Source organism: Erinaceus europaeus, chromosome 3 (assembly GCF_950295315.1).
Source record: "Erinaceus europaeus chromosome 3, mEriEur2.1, whole genome shotgun sequence".
NCBI classification, from domain to species: domain Eukaryota; kingdom Metazoa; phylum Chordata; class Mammalia; order Eulipotyphla; family Erinaceidae; genus Erinaceus; species Erinaceus europaeus.
The window spans coordinates 62520258-62537778 of NC_080164.1; the positions used below are offsets into that span (position 1 = coordinate 62520258).

Sequence of the window (17521 nt, forward strand, 5' to 3'; positions counted from 1 at the left end):
TGGCTTTTAACATACTGGTCTCTTGCCTTTCTTTTTTTTTTCCTTAAATATAAATCTTGATATTTTGTTCCTCTAAAAGAGCAGAGTCTACTGAGTAAGAGAAGAACAGAGCCTACTGAGTAAGAGGAGGATGGGGAGGAAAAGGCTGCCCCCTTTACAAACTATCTCCTAACACTCAGATGGCTGGGAATTTGCCTCAGTGTTAATAGCACGTTGGCCTGGAAGACCACACATGGGGTAAGAGCTCAGGGTAAACTACTGCCAAGTTGCTTTGGGACACAACCCCACAATAGATAGCTTGGTCTGGATTCTACAGCCAGCCTGTCTGAGCTGGCATCCACCTGCTACTGCAATGTGGGCAAGAGACTGTACCTTGCCTTCTGCATCAAAAGAGTAGGAATGATGCAGCAACAGAATTACTATGAAAAAAATAATCAGTCAGTGTGATCTAAGCAAAGTTCTTAAAACAGAATGTTGTACATAGTTACTGCACAAGAGATGGCTATCAGGTGCAGTTATTATTAATTTACTAGTCACACACCTGCTCCAAGATTAGCTGGCCTTTTCATGCTAATGGGACAATTGCAGGACAGGACAGAAGATAGTCTTCACCACCTCTTCAACTTCCCTTCTATGCCATTCTTAGGCAGGGTGTATAAGATAGGAAGTGAGTGATATTTAGGAATGAGGGAGGTATTGAGAGCTCATACGTCTTGTCTCTGGATCACTAAGTACTGTATAGGTACCACTCTCTCTAAGTCCTTTCCAGTGACTCCTCGGCTCAGAGCTATCCTGGTCTGTTTCCGATGGTGATTAGGTGGCCTTGGCTGTCCTGTCCTGCCTGTGCCTCAAAGCTAAGGGACTTCCCAGTCTCTCCTGCTCCATCTTGCCAATCTAGTGTCAGGATGGTCAGAGAAAACTGTGAATTATGAGTTCTGCACAATTTGCTGCATCTACCTGAATTTGTAGTAACCAATTATCAGTGAGCTCAAGATTTCAGTGATTTGTCAGGTCAAGGAATAGCTCACTGCATACAGTATATGCCTTGTCATGAGTTTAGCCCAGATTTGAATTCTGGTACCACACAGGAGGTGATATGGCACTGAAGGAAACTCTAGTACTATACTGTCTCTGTCTCTCTCTCTCTCTCCCTGTGAATAAAAATCAGCCCAAGAGTCATGGAATCACACAAATGAGACCTCTTCTCCACAAAAACAAAAACAAAAGTAAAACAAAACAAAAAAAATGCCACTGGTGTCAAAGCACCAAACATGTGGCAGAGTATTGGTTCAGCAAAAGGGCAGCCTCTGACATAACAATGTTTCCTTCACTCCCCCAGCCTCAATCCTGCCTGCTTAGTGCTAAGCCAGGCACAGTTGGATGGAAGGGCCTGGCAGGAAGGGAACCACCCAGCTTTTGTGTTTCAGGGCTTTTTCCAGAAGCAGCCCCATACACCTCACTGATCTCCATTTTGAAGTACCCCTTTATTTAAATTTCTTTATTGGGGAACTAATATTTTACATTCAACAGTAAATACAATAATTTATACATGCATAACAGAAGTGCCCTTTTGATGCAGATGACATAGTGGGTCTACATCCACTATCTTTCAGAGATGGTTTCCTTAATGCCACCACCAAGGGATTCACCCTGAAAGCACCCCTTTTCCAGGCACTCAACTCTTGTTCTGTAGGCCTTTACTTGTGGTCTTTCTACTGTCTGGATTGTATGTCTGCCCACATCTAGGTCACCCTGAAATATGTGTTTCTCAGCAGGCTTTGATAGGGAAGGAACTAGCATCTCCTACCAGGCTAATGCTTATGATCACAAAATAAATTCTTTTTTTTTGCCTCCAGGCTTGTTGCTGGGGCTCGGTGCCTGCACCATGAATCCACTGCTCCTGGAGGCCATTTTTTCCCCCTTCTGTTGCTCTGGTTGTTCCATGCACACTTCCCTCCTCCAGAGAAGTGCAGGGAGGGCATGGTGGTTCCTCCTCACTACTTCAATACGCAACTGTTCTGTTTTTTGTTCACCACATTACTAACCCACTTAGTGTCTCCTATCAGTACCTTCTGTTTTTCTTTCTGTGAAGCCACTTCTGTCTGGTCTAGCATTTTCATGACTTTTGTCTTTTACAGGGGGCTTACATATATATTTTTCACAGAACATCCTAGTTTCTGTTTACCCTGCCTGATAAAGGCAGTGAGTAGAAGCATAGTAGACAGACACCCTGGTACTGTGGTCCTGGCACCAACACCCCCTCCATCGAAAGGAGAACAAGTCTAAGAACCTCTGTCTTTGTGGATATGAGAGTTTTCACTCACTGAGAAATTGAGGGCTATAGTTTGCCTCGCTTTTCAAGAATCATACTTGTGGCCAGTGCTAAGGAGCAGAGGTAGAATGTGTACTGTGGAAAGAAGACTTCCCTGAGACTTGAGGGAAATGGGCCTCTTCCACCCTGCAATCACCTTGTTAATTTCAGCCATGAAACTGAAATGTTCTCTATTTGAATCCCAAAACTCTTGTCTCCCTCCTCATGAACAGACAGACTCAGGGCCCCCTGAGTATTGGTTTTGCTTTCAGATTAGACAAAGGGACACTGTTTTAGCCTGTCCTGGGAGTGGTGAGGGCATGATGGATCCTTCTGGACTGCTGACAAAGAGGCCAAGAGGCAGAGCAACTGGTGAGGTAAACTGAGTGAGGTGGCCCTCAACATCACTTCTAATGTTCACGCTGGGGGTAGTGTCAGAGGTCAGATTCCAATAAGCTAGCTGCATTTTCAGTTGGCTGGGGGGAGGGCAAAGAGGGGGTCTTCACAAGAGCATCCTTTGACACTCCCCTTACCCCAGCCCCCCCCCACATACACACACATAGAATAGATTTCTACTCCAGCTAACTCACAGAATGATTGATTTTCTAGTCACTTCACCCTTAGAACTAGGACTGCTGCATTTATCTACATCACAGATATGTGCTGGTCAGACCCATATACAGCATGTCCTCCTGGGATTACAATAACCCCTGCCTGTCAAAAATAATTCTGAAAGTAACAGTAATTTCCTACAACATGAATCCAAGTTGCTGTGCCTGGTGGCTTTGGGAGAGCACCAAAGAACTCTAAGCTCAGAGAAGTTGTGACAAGACTCAGTTGGAGAGGCCATTGTCTCTTTTTCCTTCCAGGGGAGATGATTTTTTCCGTGTTCACCAGGGTGAAAGGACATTGTAATGTTGGGTCATGGCCCATGCCTTTGGTTTCTGTTACTCCTCAAGAGTGCAAGACAAAAACTCCTGTTGACGAGCACACAGGAAGTTGTATGGGATTCTTAACACTGGCCAGAGAAGGCCACATTGACATAGATGTGGAAAGCCTTGCATGGGACTTCCTTTTTCTTTTTTTAATCACATCTTGACGTTATTGGGAGTCTCTGCTTGTACAGTAATATGGAACCCTAGACGACTATGCAGAGAATTTGAGCAATTTCTCTGCCTTGGCCTCAGTCCTCCAAGTTCTATAGCAAAGACACTGGGCAATTGTGGAACCAGAACACTCTCAACTCTGCACACACAGTAGAAATGCCATACAAATCTCAAAAAAAAAATGTGGTGGAAAATTCCTTTCCCCACTTTGTACCCAAGACCAATTGTTTGAAAGAAGGTTCTCTCATGTTTTTATGTCCTTTGTGTTTCCTTCTGTAGAGGCAGATATGTTTTTTTTTTTCCCTCAACTTTTGGTTTCTGAGAGATCATAGACTTTTTTTTTTCTCTTTTTGATGCTTTTGAAGTTATTTTTAAATTCTGGGTCCCAACAAGGTTTGGAAGGAATACCTGTACATTATGAAGTCCTGGCCCTGCTGGGATTTCCACACTGCTACCAGAAGATTTGCCTCAGCCTATAACAAACAGTTGTAGCAGTGAGCACATAAAGCACTCATCATGTGCATGCTTTTCATAGACAAAAAATCAGTTCACATTAGCCTCATAAAGAAAGCATTTTGCTCTCTCTATTTTTCAGATAAGGGAACAGAAAGGTTAAGTAACTTGCCCAGGGATGACAGGCCACCAGTCAGTAGTAAAGAGTCAAACTCAGTAACTGTGCTTCTAACATCTACACCCTTAACCATCCTCACCTGCCTCTGGTGAATTAAGTCAGAAAGAAAAAGCAAGAACCTTCTGTGAATTTCTCTGAACCATCCCCCCAAGGATATTTATTTATTTATTTATTTATTTATTTATTTATTTTCCCTCCAGGGTTATTGCTGGGCTTGGTGCCTGCACCATGAATCCACCGCTCCTGGAGGCCATTTTTCCCCCTTTTTGTTGCCCTAGTTGTTGCAGCCTCGTTGTGGTTATTATTGCCATTGTTGACGTTGCTTTGTTGTTGGATAGGACAGAGAGAAATGGAGAGAGGAGGGGAAGACAGAGAGAGGGGGAGAGAAAGATAGACACCTGCAGACCTGCTTCACCACCTGTGAAGCGACTCCCCTGCAGGTGGGGAGCCGGGGGCTCGAACCGGGATTCTTACGCCGGTCCCTGCGCTTTGCGCCACGTGCGCTTAACCCACTGCGCCACCGCCCGACCCCCCCAAGGATATTTATTAAAGAAAAAATTATTTTTCAAAAATCATTTGAGTAGGCAGAGCCCTGGATGGAAACTCTTGGGATGATTTTAGTCTGCTTTTGTATGTTATCCCTACATCTCTGACAGCTTCAACTCTGCTCAGCATCTCAAATGTGTCTGAATTAAAAATGGGTGATTTCCAGTCCTGAAATCACCACAGACAGGTAAGGCCACAGCTCACCAGTTCAAATCCCATTCCAGAAACCGAGGCTGTGTCCAGGCATTTGGTGGACACCAAAGAATGATCTCATCTCATGCTCAAGGCAAGATAGGGATCAAAGCTTAAGGAGAGGAGAGAAAGGGAAACTTTGCATTTAGAGCCCAGAGAACAGCTCAAGAGATATCTTAATGCATGCCTCTGAACATCCAGGCAGGCCACTGAGGACAGGAACTTTTCATCTGTTTGGAACCTATTGCTGGAACATCATCCATGAGCTTGTGTTTGAAAACATGTTCTACAGCCCTTGGTTGAAAACCTGACATGTCTGTTCCATGTCCTATAATTCTGTTTCTCTCCAGTTGAATCAGATCCTGGACATGACACCTGGGCATTAGTGTTTTTCAAGGTATCACAGGAAATTCTAACACAGGGTGAGGACTGAGAATCCTAGAAATGGTAACCCAGGCCACACCCCTACTTTCCAGTGTGGGATCTAGAAAGAGAATGTGCCACCTTGGCAGAGACCACTTTAGCTAGCTGTTCCATCTGTGGTAGAGACCATGAGCTGGGGGCAAGGGGAAGGGGACAGGAAGTAGGCCCAATGAGAGATAAATGGGAACTGGGGTCAGGCCACCATGTAGTTATCAATTTTAAGTATGAGCTGCCTGGGAGCTAGGAGCGGCTTACAGTTTGCTTTACAAAAGGAAATGCTTTAACCCTCACCTACCTTTTGCTCTTGACAAATATTTGGCCAGTGGGGTCCTGAGACTAGAGTAGAATGGGCCACTCCTGCCCAAGATGCCTTATCTCCCAGGGTGTGGAAGCTCTCCCTGTACACTTAGTAGGTGGAGTAGGTTGGGCACTGTTTTGGCCCATGATTCATGCTGAATCTCTGTTTTTCACTGAGCAAGACCCTGGAAGCCTTCACACGGGCCTGACCACAGTTCTGTTTGGGGGTTTAGCATGCATGCATGAATACGCACACACCATTGTTGTCCCATTTCCTGCAACTCCCATGCCTCCTACCTCACACTTCACTCGCTCACCAGCCTTCTGAAATCCTTCCTACAGCTTCAGCATCCTCTGGAATAGGTGTGTGCTCTTCTCCCCTCACCCACCCTTCCTCCCAGCTTCCTCTGATCTGGAAAGCTACTTCATGACTTTATGATCAAGTTAAACAGTTGAGCTTTTCCTTCAGGACTCATGTAGGACCATGTTCTTCTTGTCCAGGCTCAGGGCTAGTTATCATGCTGCACATTGTACCTGATTATTTCTGTCATCTCCACCAGAAGAGCAATATCAGCCTTAGCTATCAGGTGATGCTGGACACTATGCCAGAAGCTTCACACCCAGATTCATAGTCAACCAATTCACATCAGCTCACAATGTGGTTAGGCAGATGCAGCAGGTACAGGGAGACCAAGTCAAGGTACCACTTGAGTTCACACCGTGGAGGCCATGGGAGGGGGCAGCTCATTCCCAGCCCCCAACTGTTCAAGGGGGCGGTAGCAAGCATCAGAATACCTTGGGACCTTTAATTGCAAAGCCCTTTCTGCCAACCAACCAACCAACCAGCATGATTTAAGCACATTCATCTCAGTGGGAGTCTGGATGATACTAAACTGACTTTACTGGGACTGAGAGGGATAAGAAGGAAAGACAGAAAATCCAGGGTTGCCTGAAGGGGGGTTGGACTGTGGCATGTAGGGATATCTTTATGTTCCTCTTTGTAAACATGGGGGTTCACTGCCCCTTCAGACACCTACTATGGTTTCCTGTGGATAGTGATAAGGAATACATCTATCATGCCTGCTGACCTGCACCCTCTCCACTCCAGCCTGACTCAGTAGTCAGAGCAATGACTAGACTTAGGGGCTTATGAGGTCAAAAGAAAAAGTATCAATGCTAATAGCATACTCTAGCAATTTATTTGTCAAGTAGAGACTGGAAGAATCTATTGGTCACTAAAATAATACTTCATCAAAGAAATGAGATGAGAGTTTTACATCAAAAAGTCTAAGAATGGTATCATCTCAGAATAGGACAGCTTTCTTAAGTGTTATAGACTGATCTTTCTTGCTTCTAGATTTCATTTTAACTGTAGTGATAGGTAATCCACTATACTGACTCACTCCACTGTGCCTCTAGGAACATAGATAACTATAGCTAAATGTAAATACACTTAGTCTCTACTTCTGCCTTTGTGTCCTCTGGCTCCATTACTCCCTTTAAAAGTTCCTAGGCCCAGACCTCGAATAAATCCCTCTCTCCATTGTTATCGGTCATCTCTAACAGGAACAACAAAATAGACCCTTTTGTGGACCCCCCCATAGGACCTTGCCCTCAATGTGGATTAGCAACGGTACAGAATGTTCCATTCTCTGAAGGGAGGATGGACAACAAACTATATGCTACACCTGAGGAAGATGGGCCAATATTGGGGCAGCCTGTAATGTTCCTATTCTGACCACAGAATGTGAATTCAGATCTACAGGGATGCAGAGGTCACATAGGCTGCTAAACTGAATATGGGCCCTAAATCAGATCAAATTGATGGGGATTGCAGTCAACAATATCTATACACCTTTCCCATATTTGGAAGCTAGTCTTTTCCCTGATCCAGCTTTCTGTTCCTTTTTCCAGCCATGACATCATCTTCCCAGACAATAACTTGGATCCACCTGCATGTAATATTTCAAGCTCGGGAAAAAAAACTAGTATAGCCACAGGCCTTTTGGAATATAACTAAAATATGCCTACTAGCTATCTACAAAATGGAGACCACCCAACTCTTCATCTGCACTATTCCAGCCTTTAGGTTCATAATTAGTCAACAATTTGTTTAGCTTTATATGTTAACTCTCTTTTCAGCCAACAGGTTCCAGATGTTAGCATGATGCCAACCAGACTTCCCTGGACAGACAACCCCACCAATGTGTCCTGGAGCCCCACTTCCCCAGAGCCCTGCCCCACTATGGAAAGAGAGAGGCAGGCTGGGAGTATGGATCAACCTGTCAATGCCCATGTTCAGCGGGGAAGCAATGACAGAAGCTAAACCTTCCACCTTCTGCAACCCACAGTGACATTGGGTCTATACTCCCAGAGGGTTAAAGAATAGGAAAGCTATCAGGAGGGGATGGGATATGGAGTTCTGGTGGTGGGAATTGTGTGGAGTTGGACCCCTCTTATCCTATGGTTTTGTCAATGTTTCCTTTTTATAAACAAAATTTTAAAAAAAGAAGGAAAGAAAAGGAAAGAAAAAGAATCTGCCAAGAAAATAATGTTTCTGGGCCCTTGAGACCAGGGAGAGATTTTAGGAATACTAACTGTTTTCCTGGGCAGCTATCTTCCATAATACATTTATGGAAATCTCCTTGTTTGTTGATTGCCTCTTGCATATCTGGTTGTCTGTAACATGATGATATTGTTGGATGATAGTCCTTTCCTGAGAGGATGAATTTTTTAACTTGTGTGTGCCTCAGTTTCTCTACCTGACAAATGCATCATCAGTACCTTTTTCATTAGGCTGTTTAAGGAACAATCAAGTCAATATTTATAAAACACTTTACATTTATAAAGTATTAACACACCTGGCTTATAAGTGTAATAGAAGTGTGGATGCTGGGGGTTGGGCAGTGGCGCAGTGGGCTAAGCGCATGTGGCGCAAAGTGCAAGGACCGGCATAAGGATCCCGGTTCGAGCCCCTGGCTCCCCACCTGCAGGGGAGTCGCTTCACCGGTGGTGAAGTGGGTCTGCGAGTGTCTGTCTTTCTCTCCCCCTCTCTGTCTTCCCCTCCTCTCTCCATTTCTCTCTGTCCTGTCCAACAACAAATGGCATCAACAATAGCAATAATAATAACCACAACGAGGCTACAACAACAAGGGCAACAAAAGGGGGAAAAAATGGCCTCCAGGAGCGGTGGATTCATGGTGCAGGCACCGAGCCCAGCAATAACCCTGGAGGAAAAAAAAAAGAAGAAGAAGAAGAAGTGTGGATGCTACCATGATGCCAACCTGACTTCCTGGGGCAGAGGACCTCATCAATGTGTCCTGGAACTGCACCTCTCCAGAGCCCTCCCCCACTAGGGAAAGACAGAAACAGGCTGCGGGTATGCACCTGTCAGTGTCCATGTCCAGCGGAGAAGTCTGACCTTCCTTCCACCTTTAGCACCCCATAAAGATCTTTGGTCCATACTCCCAGAGGGGTAAAGAATAGAGAAACTTCCAGTGGAGAAGAAAGGATGTGGAACTCTGGTAGTGGGAATTGTATGGAATTGTACCCCTCTTATACCACAATTGGTCAATCATTATTAAATCACTAATAACAATTAAAAAAAGAAGTGTTTATTAACTAAAGCATTAAAATATATTTGAAAGTGAATAAGGGCAAGTAAGCAGAGGGTTGGAGAGCCCAGCTAGAGCCATCAGGGGAAGGAGAATACCTACTTGATGTTCCTCTCTACCCCTAGTGCCGAAGTGTGACCCCAGGCCTGGGTCCTTCTGGGTGTGGGGTTCTTCTGGCTTAATGCTCAGCACTGTCCTCCCTCCCTCCCTCCCTCCCTCTACAGATATTCGGAGGCCTGGTATGGATCCTTATTGCTTCATCCCGGGTGCCCATACCCCTGATTCAGGGCTGGGTCATGTTCGTGTCTGTGTTCTGCTTCCTGGCCACCACAACCCTGCTGGTCCTGTACATCATTGGTGCCCATGGCGGAGAGACTTCCTGGATTACCCTGGTGAGTCCCAAGCTAGGATGTTTGAAGGATTTGGGCAGACTTGACCCTTTCCCCAGGAGGCTGACATTTCTAGTGCTGACCTAAGCTGCCTTTCTTGTCTCCCACCCATGCTCCCACACTGAGCAGATCCACTCTGAAGCTCCCAGTCTAGAGTGTCTGCTGCAGTTGAGGCAAGAGAAAACACAGGCAGAATCATTGATATCTGATTCTCTCTCTCTCTCTCTCACTCTCTCTGTGAACCTGGGTTCTGCTTTCTTCTGCATGACTGGATATCCATTTCCATAGATAACCAGCAGCAGCCTCACCACCACCACTGGCCACCCACACCTATAGTGCCTATTGATACTTTCTATCATCCAGGAGGGATGGTTTCCATCTCCAAAAAACTTAGCTGCCCAACTAAGGCCATGCTCACTGCCCAACATCCAGCCACAGCCCTCTACAGCAAGGCACCAGAAGGGGCTAGGCTGACTTATGGGCTCTAGTCTGTATAGATCCTCCCCTGAGGCCTATGAAAAGGGTAAAACTTACTTAGAAGCCACCTGCCTGTTATCTACTGTGGAAAGAGTGAGGACTGACTGAGTATCTCTTGCTCTTAAAATGAAATCACTATTGCACCAAAGTAAAGAATCCTGGTGTATAATGGTAGAGGAAGGACCTAGGCTGAGGGTGAGAGTTTTTTGCAGGAAACTGAGAAATTTTCCACATGTATTTACTGTAAACCATTAATTCCTTCAATTAAAAAGTGATAATACAGGAAGGTCAGGTGGTGGCCTCCTGGTGCAGCATACATGCTACAATGCATGTGGACCCAAGTTCAAGCCTCTGGCCCCCTTCTGCAGTGGGGGGGGGAGGCTTCAGAGTGGTGAAGTATTGTTGCAGGTGTCTCTCTTTCTCACTTCCTCTCTATTTCCCCTTCCTTTTCAATTTCTCTCTGTCATTATCCAATACATAGTACTATATATTGGGTATATTAAATATATTATATAAATTAAATATATATTAAATGAAATCACCTCCAAATTACAACTATACACAACTCCATTTTTTTTTTACTGTTTTTTATTTTAAATCTCTCAGTACCCTCTTCCTAGGCCCAAAATACAAACAACTAAACAAATCAGAACAGCAGTGGATGGGCCTGGGTGGTGGCATGCCCAGTTAAGCACACATAGCACAAGCACAAGGACTGTGCAAGGATCCAAGTTTAAGCCCCCGCTCCCCACCTGCTGTGGGTCCACTTCACAAACAATGAAGCAGGTCTGCAGGTATCTATCTTTATCTCCCCCTCTCTCAGTTTCTCTCTGTCCTATTCAATAAAATGAGAAAAAATGGCCACCAGGAACAGCGGATTCATAGTGCTAGCACCAAGCCCCAGCAATAACCCTGGAGACAAAAATAAAATAAAATAAAACAGCAGTGAAAATAGCCTGGATCTCTGTCCCTCATACTAGTTACAGAGGCTACTTCTGGACAGGGACTGTGACCCCCTCCCCCCATCTGATACTTCTGGGGTCCAGAATCAAGTTTACTTGCTCAATCCAAGGCTTCCCTCCCAACCAATGGCCCCTGATTTGATGCCACCTCCAGGAAAAGGAGCTTCCTCTCATCAAAGTCCTTACTCTGAGCCACCCCACCCCACCCCACCCCCCAAAAAAACCAATGAACTGAAACTCAGATAGGTTTAACAGTCTCCATGGGGAGAGAAGATGGAGGGTAGGGCATGGATGGGGGGGCAGAGTGAAAGGAAGTAGAAGATGATAACAGAGGAACCTGAGCCTGGCAAACAGGTGTTGCTGGGCCCAGAGCTGCCTGGGCCCCACATCTCTTTCATGGCTCTTTCTTACCTTGCAGGATGTAGCCTACCATTGCATTGCCTCCTTGTTTTACCTCAGCGCCTCTGTCCTGGAGGCCTTAGCCACCATTTACATGTATGATGGCTATGTCTACAGATACTACCATGAAAACATCTCTGCTGTGGTAAGTCAACCTGCCATGTTCACCTCTCCCACTGACAAAGGTATGAACGGAAGGTTAATACTTAGTCATCACTATTTATTTATTTACTTACTTGAGTTCACTGAGTTTTTAATTTATTCATTAAAAAGGGAGGAAAGAGGTAAAAAAAAAAAAAAGAAAAAGAACCAGAGTATCATTCGAGCATATGTAGTGCTAGAGGTCAAACTTGGGACCTCAAGCTTGTAAGTCCTGTGTTCTATCACTGCACTACCACCCAGGTTGTTAGCTCACTGACTTCTGAATGAAGTAAGGCCTTCCCTTAACTGTGAAGCCCTAGAGTGGGGAAACGTGGGCCGAGAATCTCTTAGCCATCCCATCTAGTGCTATATTACCTGACCCAAAGTCTGTCCTGGGTGGCCATCGCAGAGGGCAAGTGTTTGAAAAGACATGACTGTTGGATGCCCAGCACTGTCTTGAACTCTTTGTGAGCAATCTTATTTGACCCTCACAATAACCGTTGGCTGTTGTGCTACTATTATACCCACGTCACAGATGAAGAATCAGAGTGCCAAGAGCAAGAATAACTTGTCCCAATGTCACGGGAATTGATGCAGCTTAGTTCCTGGTCAGGTACCCTGCCATCCACATTCTTAGTGCCAATCTAGAGCATGAATATTGGCCACTTGCATTCCTGGTGGTCTCTGAGATGTTAAGCCTTCTTGAGAATGTCTCTGGCCTGATAGCTCTGAGATCCAGGAGGAGATAGAGCTCACCTCTCTGCTGGCTCCTGCACACATCACTTGTGCTCTTTGAGTTTCAGCTTGTTCATCTGTGAAATCAGATGGTAATTCTTGTCCTTTTTCCTCAAAGACCATAGACAGTAACTTTCTTCAGAGGCTTCATAGTGAACCCGGGCTAACACAGAGGCCTGGACCCCTTTCACTCCATCAGGAGGACCAATGGATGGGCCAGCTCTGTGTGAATGGAGGTACATGGTCCAACAGTTCTCTGAATTCTAAAAAGGCTTGCCTTCTCCCACAGTGGGGTCAGGTCATTGGTGGGCTATGATGTCTGGACTTGTTTTTTAAAAGAATGAATCAGAATGACAGGGAGTGAGAGAATAATGTGTTTTATAAAACCTTTTCCTGGGTGAAGAGTGGCTAGTGTTGGCTCATCTGGTTGAGTGAACACGTTACAATGTGCAAGCCCTTGATGCCCACCTGCAGGGGGAAAGCTTTGCGAGTGGTGAAGCAGTGCTGCAGATATCTCTCTTTCTCTCTCTCTTCCTTTCTATCTCCCCCTTCTCTCTCTCTCTCTCTCTCTCTCTCTCTCTCTCTGTTTCTGGTTGTCTCTATCCAGTAAATAAATACAGATAATAAAAAATTCTTAGTAAAATTAAAAAGTAAAATCTTGGGAGTCGGGCTGTAACACAGCGGGTTAAGCGCAGGTGGCACAAAGCATAAGGATCCCTGTTCAAACCCCGGCTCCCCACCTGCAGGGGAGTCGCTTCATAGGCAGTGAAGCAGGTCTGCAGGTGTCTATCTTTCTCTCCCCCTCTCTGTCTTCCCCTTCTCTCTCCGTTTCTCTCTGTCCTATCCAACAACGACAACAACAACAATAATAACTACAACAATAAAACAACAAGGGCAACAAAAGGGAATAAATAAAATAAAATATTTTTAAAAAAATTTTTTTTAAAAAGTAAAACCTTTTTTCATTGCATGCATATATGTGCTCACACCAGTATATAGATTCACCAAATTAAATGTACTTCTGACCATGGTTCTTGTTTAAAAGTTAAGAAAAAGAAGCCAGACCTTCCACCTTCTGCACTCCATAATGATTCTGGGTCCATAATCCCAGAGAAATAAATAATAGGAAAGTTTCCAGTGAAGGAGATGGGATATGGAACTCTGGTGGTGGGAAATGTGTGGAATTTTACCCCTCTTATGGTTTTGTCTATATTTTCTATTGTTTGTTTTATAAATAAGTTTAAAAATAAAATAATAAGTTAAGAAAAAGATTTTTTTTTTTAAAAAAGTACTTCTTCTAGAAGTCAGCCTGTGAATGTGTACAAATATCTAGTTGAATGTACTGGTAGCTTATAAGAGGCCAGCTCTGTGTTGTCCCCACTTTTTAAAAAGTAATAATATATTTTTACCATCAAGGCTTTATTTGTTTATTTGTTTGTTTATGAGAGAAGACCAAAGCATAACTCTGGCACATGCAATAACAGGGATCAAGCTAGAGACATCATGCTTGAGAATCCAACACTTTACCCACTGCAACCACCTCTGAAGCCACTGTTCCCACTTTTTGAAAAGGGTAGAACAGAAGCTGAGAGTAAAGATGTTTGTGCATTCATTGTCACCACCCGGGCTTCACCACTCTTGGCCAACACTTTTGGCTAGAGAGAGAGATAAGAAAACAAAAGGAAAGACACCACAGTACTCATCTGTTTATCTACCCCCCACAGTTCATTGTGCCCCACACTGCTGTTAGTTGAGTTGGAAGAAACAAACATGACCTGTAAGGAATGTTCAAACTCAGAATCAAAATGTGCTCAACAGGTTGATGCACTGGACTGAAACCAAGGTGAAAAAGAAACCTGATTCAATTCATGTGTCTTCCTGACTCTCAATGTCCCCGGTGTGCCATTTCTTGTCTTTGGTTGGAATCTTTGGGGTTCCTTTTGGGTTTCTCACTGTGTCTGTCCGGAATTCCCCCAGATAGTAAACTGCTCCCACCCAACAGGGAAAGGTGCTTTTTGGGAGGGTGCTCACTCATGCATGATTGCTGTTTTCAGAGTACTTAGTTTACAGAGTTCCCGGATGAGTTCTCTTAAATTTGTTATTAAGTAACTTGACCTACTCATTGCCTCTGGCCAATGAGAGTAAATGGTTTTCCCATGTTTGGAGGCAGGGAAAGAGCAGACAGAGTGGCAGCTGGTGTTTATGGGCATTTTCAAGAGTCACAGAAGCATAGCAGTCCTAAATGTTGTCCCTCAGTCAAAACTCTTGACCCCATGCACAAGGTCACAAAACCAGGTGTGGATAGTTGACTTGGGGGTAGGCAAAACCTCAGGGAGACCAACCACCCAGAGTAAGGGTGATAGGAATAGATGGTGACCAAGTGGACACAGAAAGTCAGGGACTTATCAGACTACAAAGTGAACTGTTTGTCACATCCCCACAGCTTTTGTTCCCAACACAAAAATGGCTGACAACCCCTTTCCAGTAGCTTTCTCAATAAGCCTTCTCCTTTTGGCAAGAATTCAGACTTTATTCTCACTTCCTGTGAGCCTGGTTCCCTAGCCCATGACTGGGAAATAAAGAATCCTAGAATAAAAATCTGGTAGGAGGAGCTGGGTAGCGGTACACCTCGTCAAGCACACACATTATAGTGCACAAGGACCAGGGTTCAAGCCCCCAGCCACCACCTGCACTGATGAAGCTTTACAAGTGGTGAAACAGGGCTACACATATCTCTTACTCTCTCCCTTTCTACCTTCCCTTCCCCTCTCAATTTCTCTGTATCCAAAATTTTTTTAAAAAAATTTTTTTAACCAGGCAAGAGTCTGAAACTAACCAGAGCCAGAAAAGACATGTGATTATATTCTCTTCACTGACACAACTGGGAAGTCATCACAGCTGGTGAATACTGGCTTTCCTGCTAGGAAAGAAGGCTTTCCATGCAGAACAGTTGATACTTATCTGCAAGTATCATTTGAGGATTATCTGAAGCCTCCTTCTTTAGTTGGGTGGTGCCAACATGGTGATGTGGGGTGGCATATAGATAGTTGATCTTACATACCAAAATCCAAGAGGTTGTTCATTCATGTGCAGTTAGTTCCATGTTGAAAGCATCCCAGGAACCACCTCTGGATGCATTGGCATAGGGTGTCTGTGTGAGTGATGGGGCTAGGGTCTGTTCACACACTCTGGGTCTATCATCACTGAGCACCACGCCAGTCTCACCCTCTCCCTGTGCATCCTCATTAATGGTCTCTTGTCTTGGTTTCAGGTGTTTGCTTATGTAGCCACTCTGCTCTACGTGATCCATGCAGTGTTCTCTTTAATCAGATGGAAGTCTTCATAAAGCAGCTGCAGAATTTTAGCTGAAAACCCAGACAGCGTTAACTGATGGGCATGCCTTCCAGCATAACTTTTTTTTGAACTCTGAAGTGCTCTCAACGATGAAGAAAAACAGGGAAGAAAGAAAGAAAAAAAGGAAGGAAGGAAGGAAGGAAGGAAGGAAGGAAGGAAACAACTTTGCCCTAACCTAATACCCTCTCCCTCCACCTCCACCCCCACCCCCACCCCCACCCCCACCCCAATGGGAAAAAAATGCTTTGTTGTCATGGTCTTGTTTCCTCTTTTATTTACTCGTTAGGGCTGGGGCTTGCTTTTGAGCTGTCTTTCTAAGGTCATTTCCTATTTGTGAAGGAGGATGAGGGTGAAAAATGAGGACTGTGACCTGAGAGTCCCAGAAACAAAAATCCCCTGCTGACTCCCAGACCAGATCTCAAGAACTGTCTACTGGAATTTTCCATAGGCTCCCAGGAACACCCTGTCTTGTGGTGTGTTTCTGTCTTCATGGACATTCTACATGTCATGGGAAGTGACACTCACCTCAAACATTTGCAGATGTCCACGGTGGAAGATAAATAAACCTTTGAAATACTTTATAAAGTGCTTTTATGTTCAGTAAATTTGTGGGTTGTTTTTGTTTTTTTTTTTTTTTTTGCAGTATTGTTTTTAGCTCCCCAGTATCAGGAATGCCATCATTTCAGCCTTTTTTCTGAAGAATCCTTTGGTTTAAATGGAATCTCTAGAGGCAGCATCAAATGTCGGTTCAGGTAGCTGTGGCCACCACTCCCTCACTGAGTGCTGTGCTGGGGCACTGAAGCCAGCAGGGGCCACATCATCTCTGGAAACTCAGCAGGTGCCAGCAGGGGGCCTGGGCCCCCTTCTTTTTTCTGTAAGACAAAGTATTTTGTGCTCACTTAGAAAGTTCCTTAAAGTGGTCCAGGAGGTGGTGCAGTGGATAAAGCATTGGTCTCTCAACCATAAGATCCTGAGTTCAGTCTGTGGCAGCATATGTACCAGAGTGATCTCTCTCTCTCTCTCTCTCTCTCTCTCTCTCCTATCCCTCTCATTAATAAATATTTTTTAAAAATAGAAAGTCCCTTAAACCAAGAGAAAAAAAGGTGAAAAAGTTTCTTCTTTCCCTATGTTAAGAGGTTCAGAAGTATCCTGGGCAGTGCTCTCTGCCTCTGCTCTCTTCCAGTTAGGGATGTGGATAGGAAAGTGGTTTGGAGATTTCTGTGGGCCATTTGGTAGGAGAAAAAGGGTACTAGGTCCCAGCATAAAAAAGACATAGACAAGTGATCACAGTTTGGGAATCTGAAATGTCTGGGTTAAAAAGAGAGGAGAGAGAGTCCGGGTAGTGCAATGAGTTACGAGCGTAGGTGGCACAAAGTAGGTAGGACTGTCCTAAGGATCCCGATTCAAGCCCCTGGCTCCCTACCTGCAGGGGAGTCATTTCACAGTCAGTGAAGCAGGTCTGCAAGTGTCTATCTTTCTCTCCTCCTCTCTGTCTTCCCCTCCTCTCTCCATTTCTCTCTGTCCTATCCAACAACAATGACATCAATAAATAACTACAATAATAAAACAAGGGCAACAAAAGGGAATAATAAAATAAATATTAAATATATATTTTTTTTAAAAAAAAGGAGAGGAGAAGGTTAGGAATGAATTCACTCTGGAATCCTGAAATCCCTGGTCCCTGTAATGAGATGTTCCATCAGTGACTAGTGGAAATAGCTCAAGTGGTGGAGCAAAGGACTTGGCATGCATGAGGTTTCCAATTTAACCTCTGGCACTGCATGCACTGGAATGGCGCTTGTGTTTCTCTCTTTCATGTGAAACTATAATCATATGAAATAAATAAAAATAAATCTAAAAAATATTTTCTTTTATTCTTTTAATAAAGAAGTCAATGATATCCCAGAGATGAGCTGTCAGAAGGGGTCTGGGCAAAGGCAGGGC

At 44.5% G+C, this 17521-nt stretch overlaps 1 protein-coding gene across 1 annotated transcript in view; it reads left to right on the forward strand.

Moving 5' to 3' along the window:
- LOC103115662 (mal, T cell differentiation protein) overlaps positions 1–16182 on the forward strand; it is a 21982-nt gene extending 5800 nt beyond the window's left edge. Inside the window, exons 4-7 of the mRNA XM_060188431.1 lie at positions 1614–1726; positions 9310–9512; positions 11367–11492; positions 15495–16182. Coding sequence (XP_060044414.1) covers positions 1614–1726; positions 9310–9512; positions 11367–11492; positions 15495–15569 — 517 coding nt within the window. The 3' untranslated portion in view covers positions 15570–16182. The remainder of the gene's footprint in view (positions 1–1613; positions 1727–9309; positions 9513–11366; positions 11493–15494) is intronic.
- The last annotated feature ends 1339 nt before the right edge of the window (positions 16183–17521 follow it).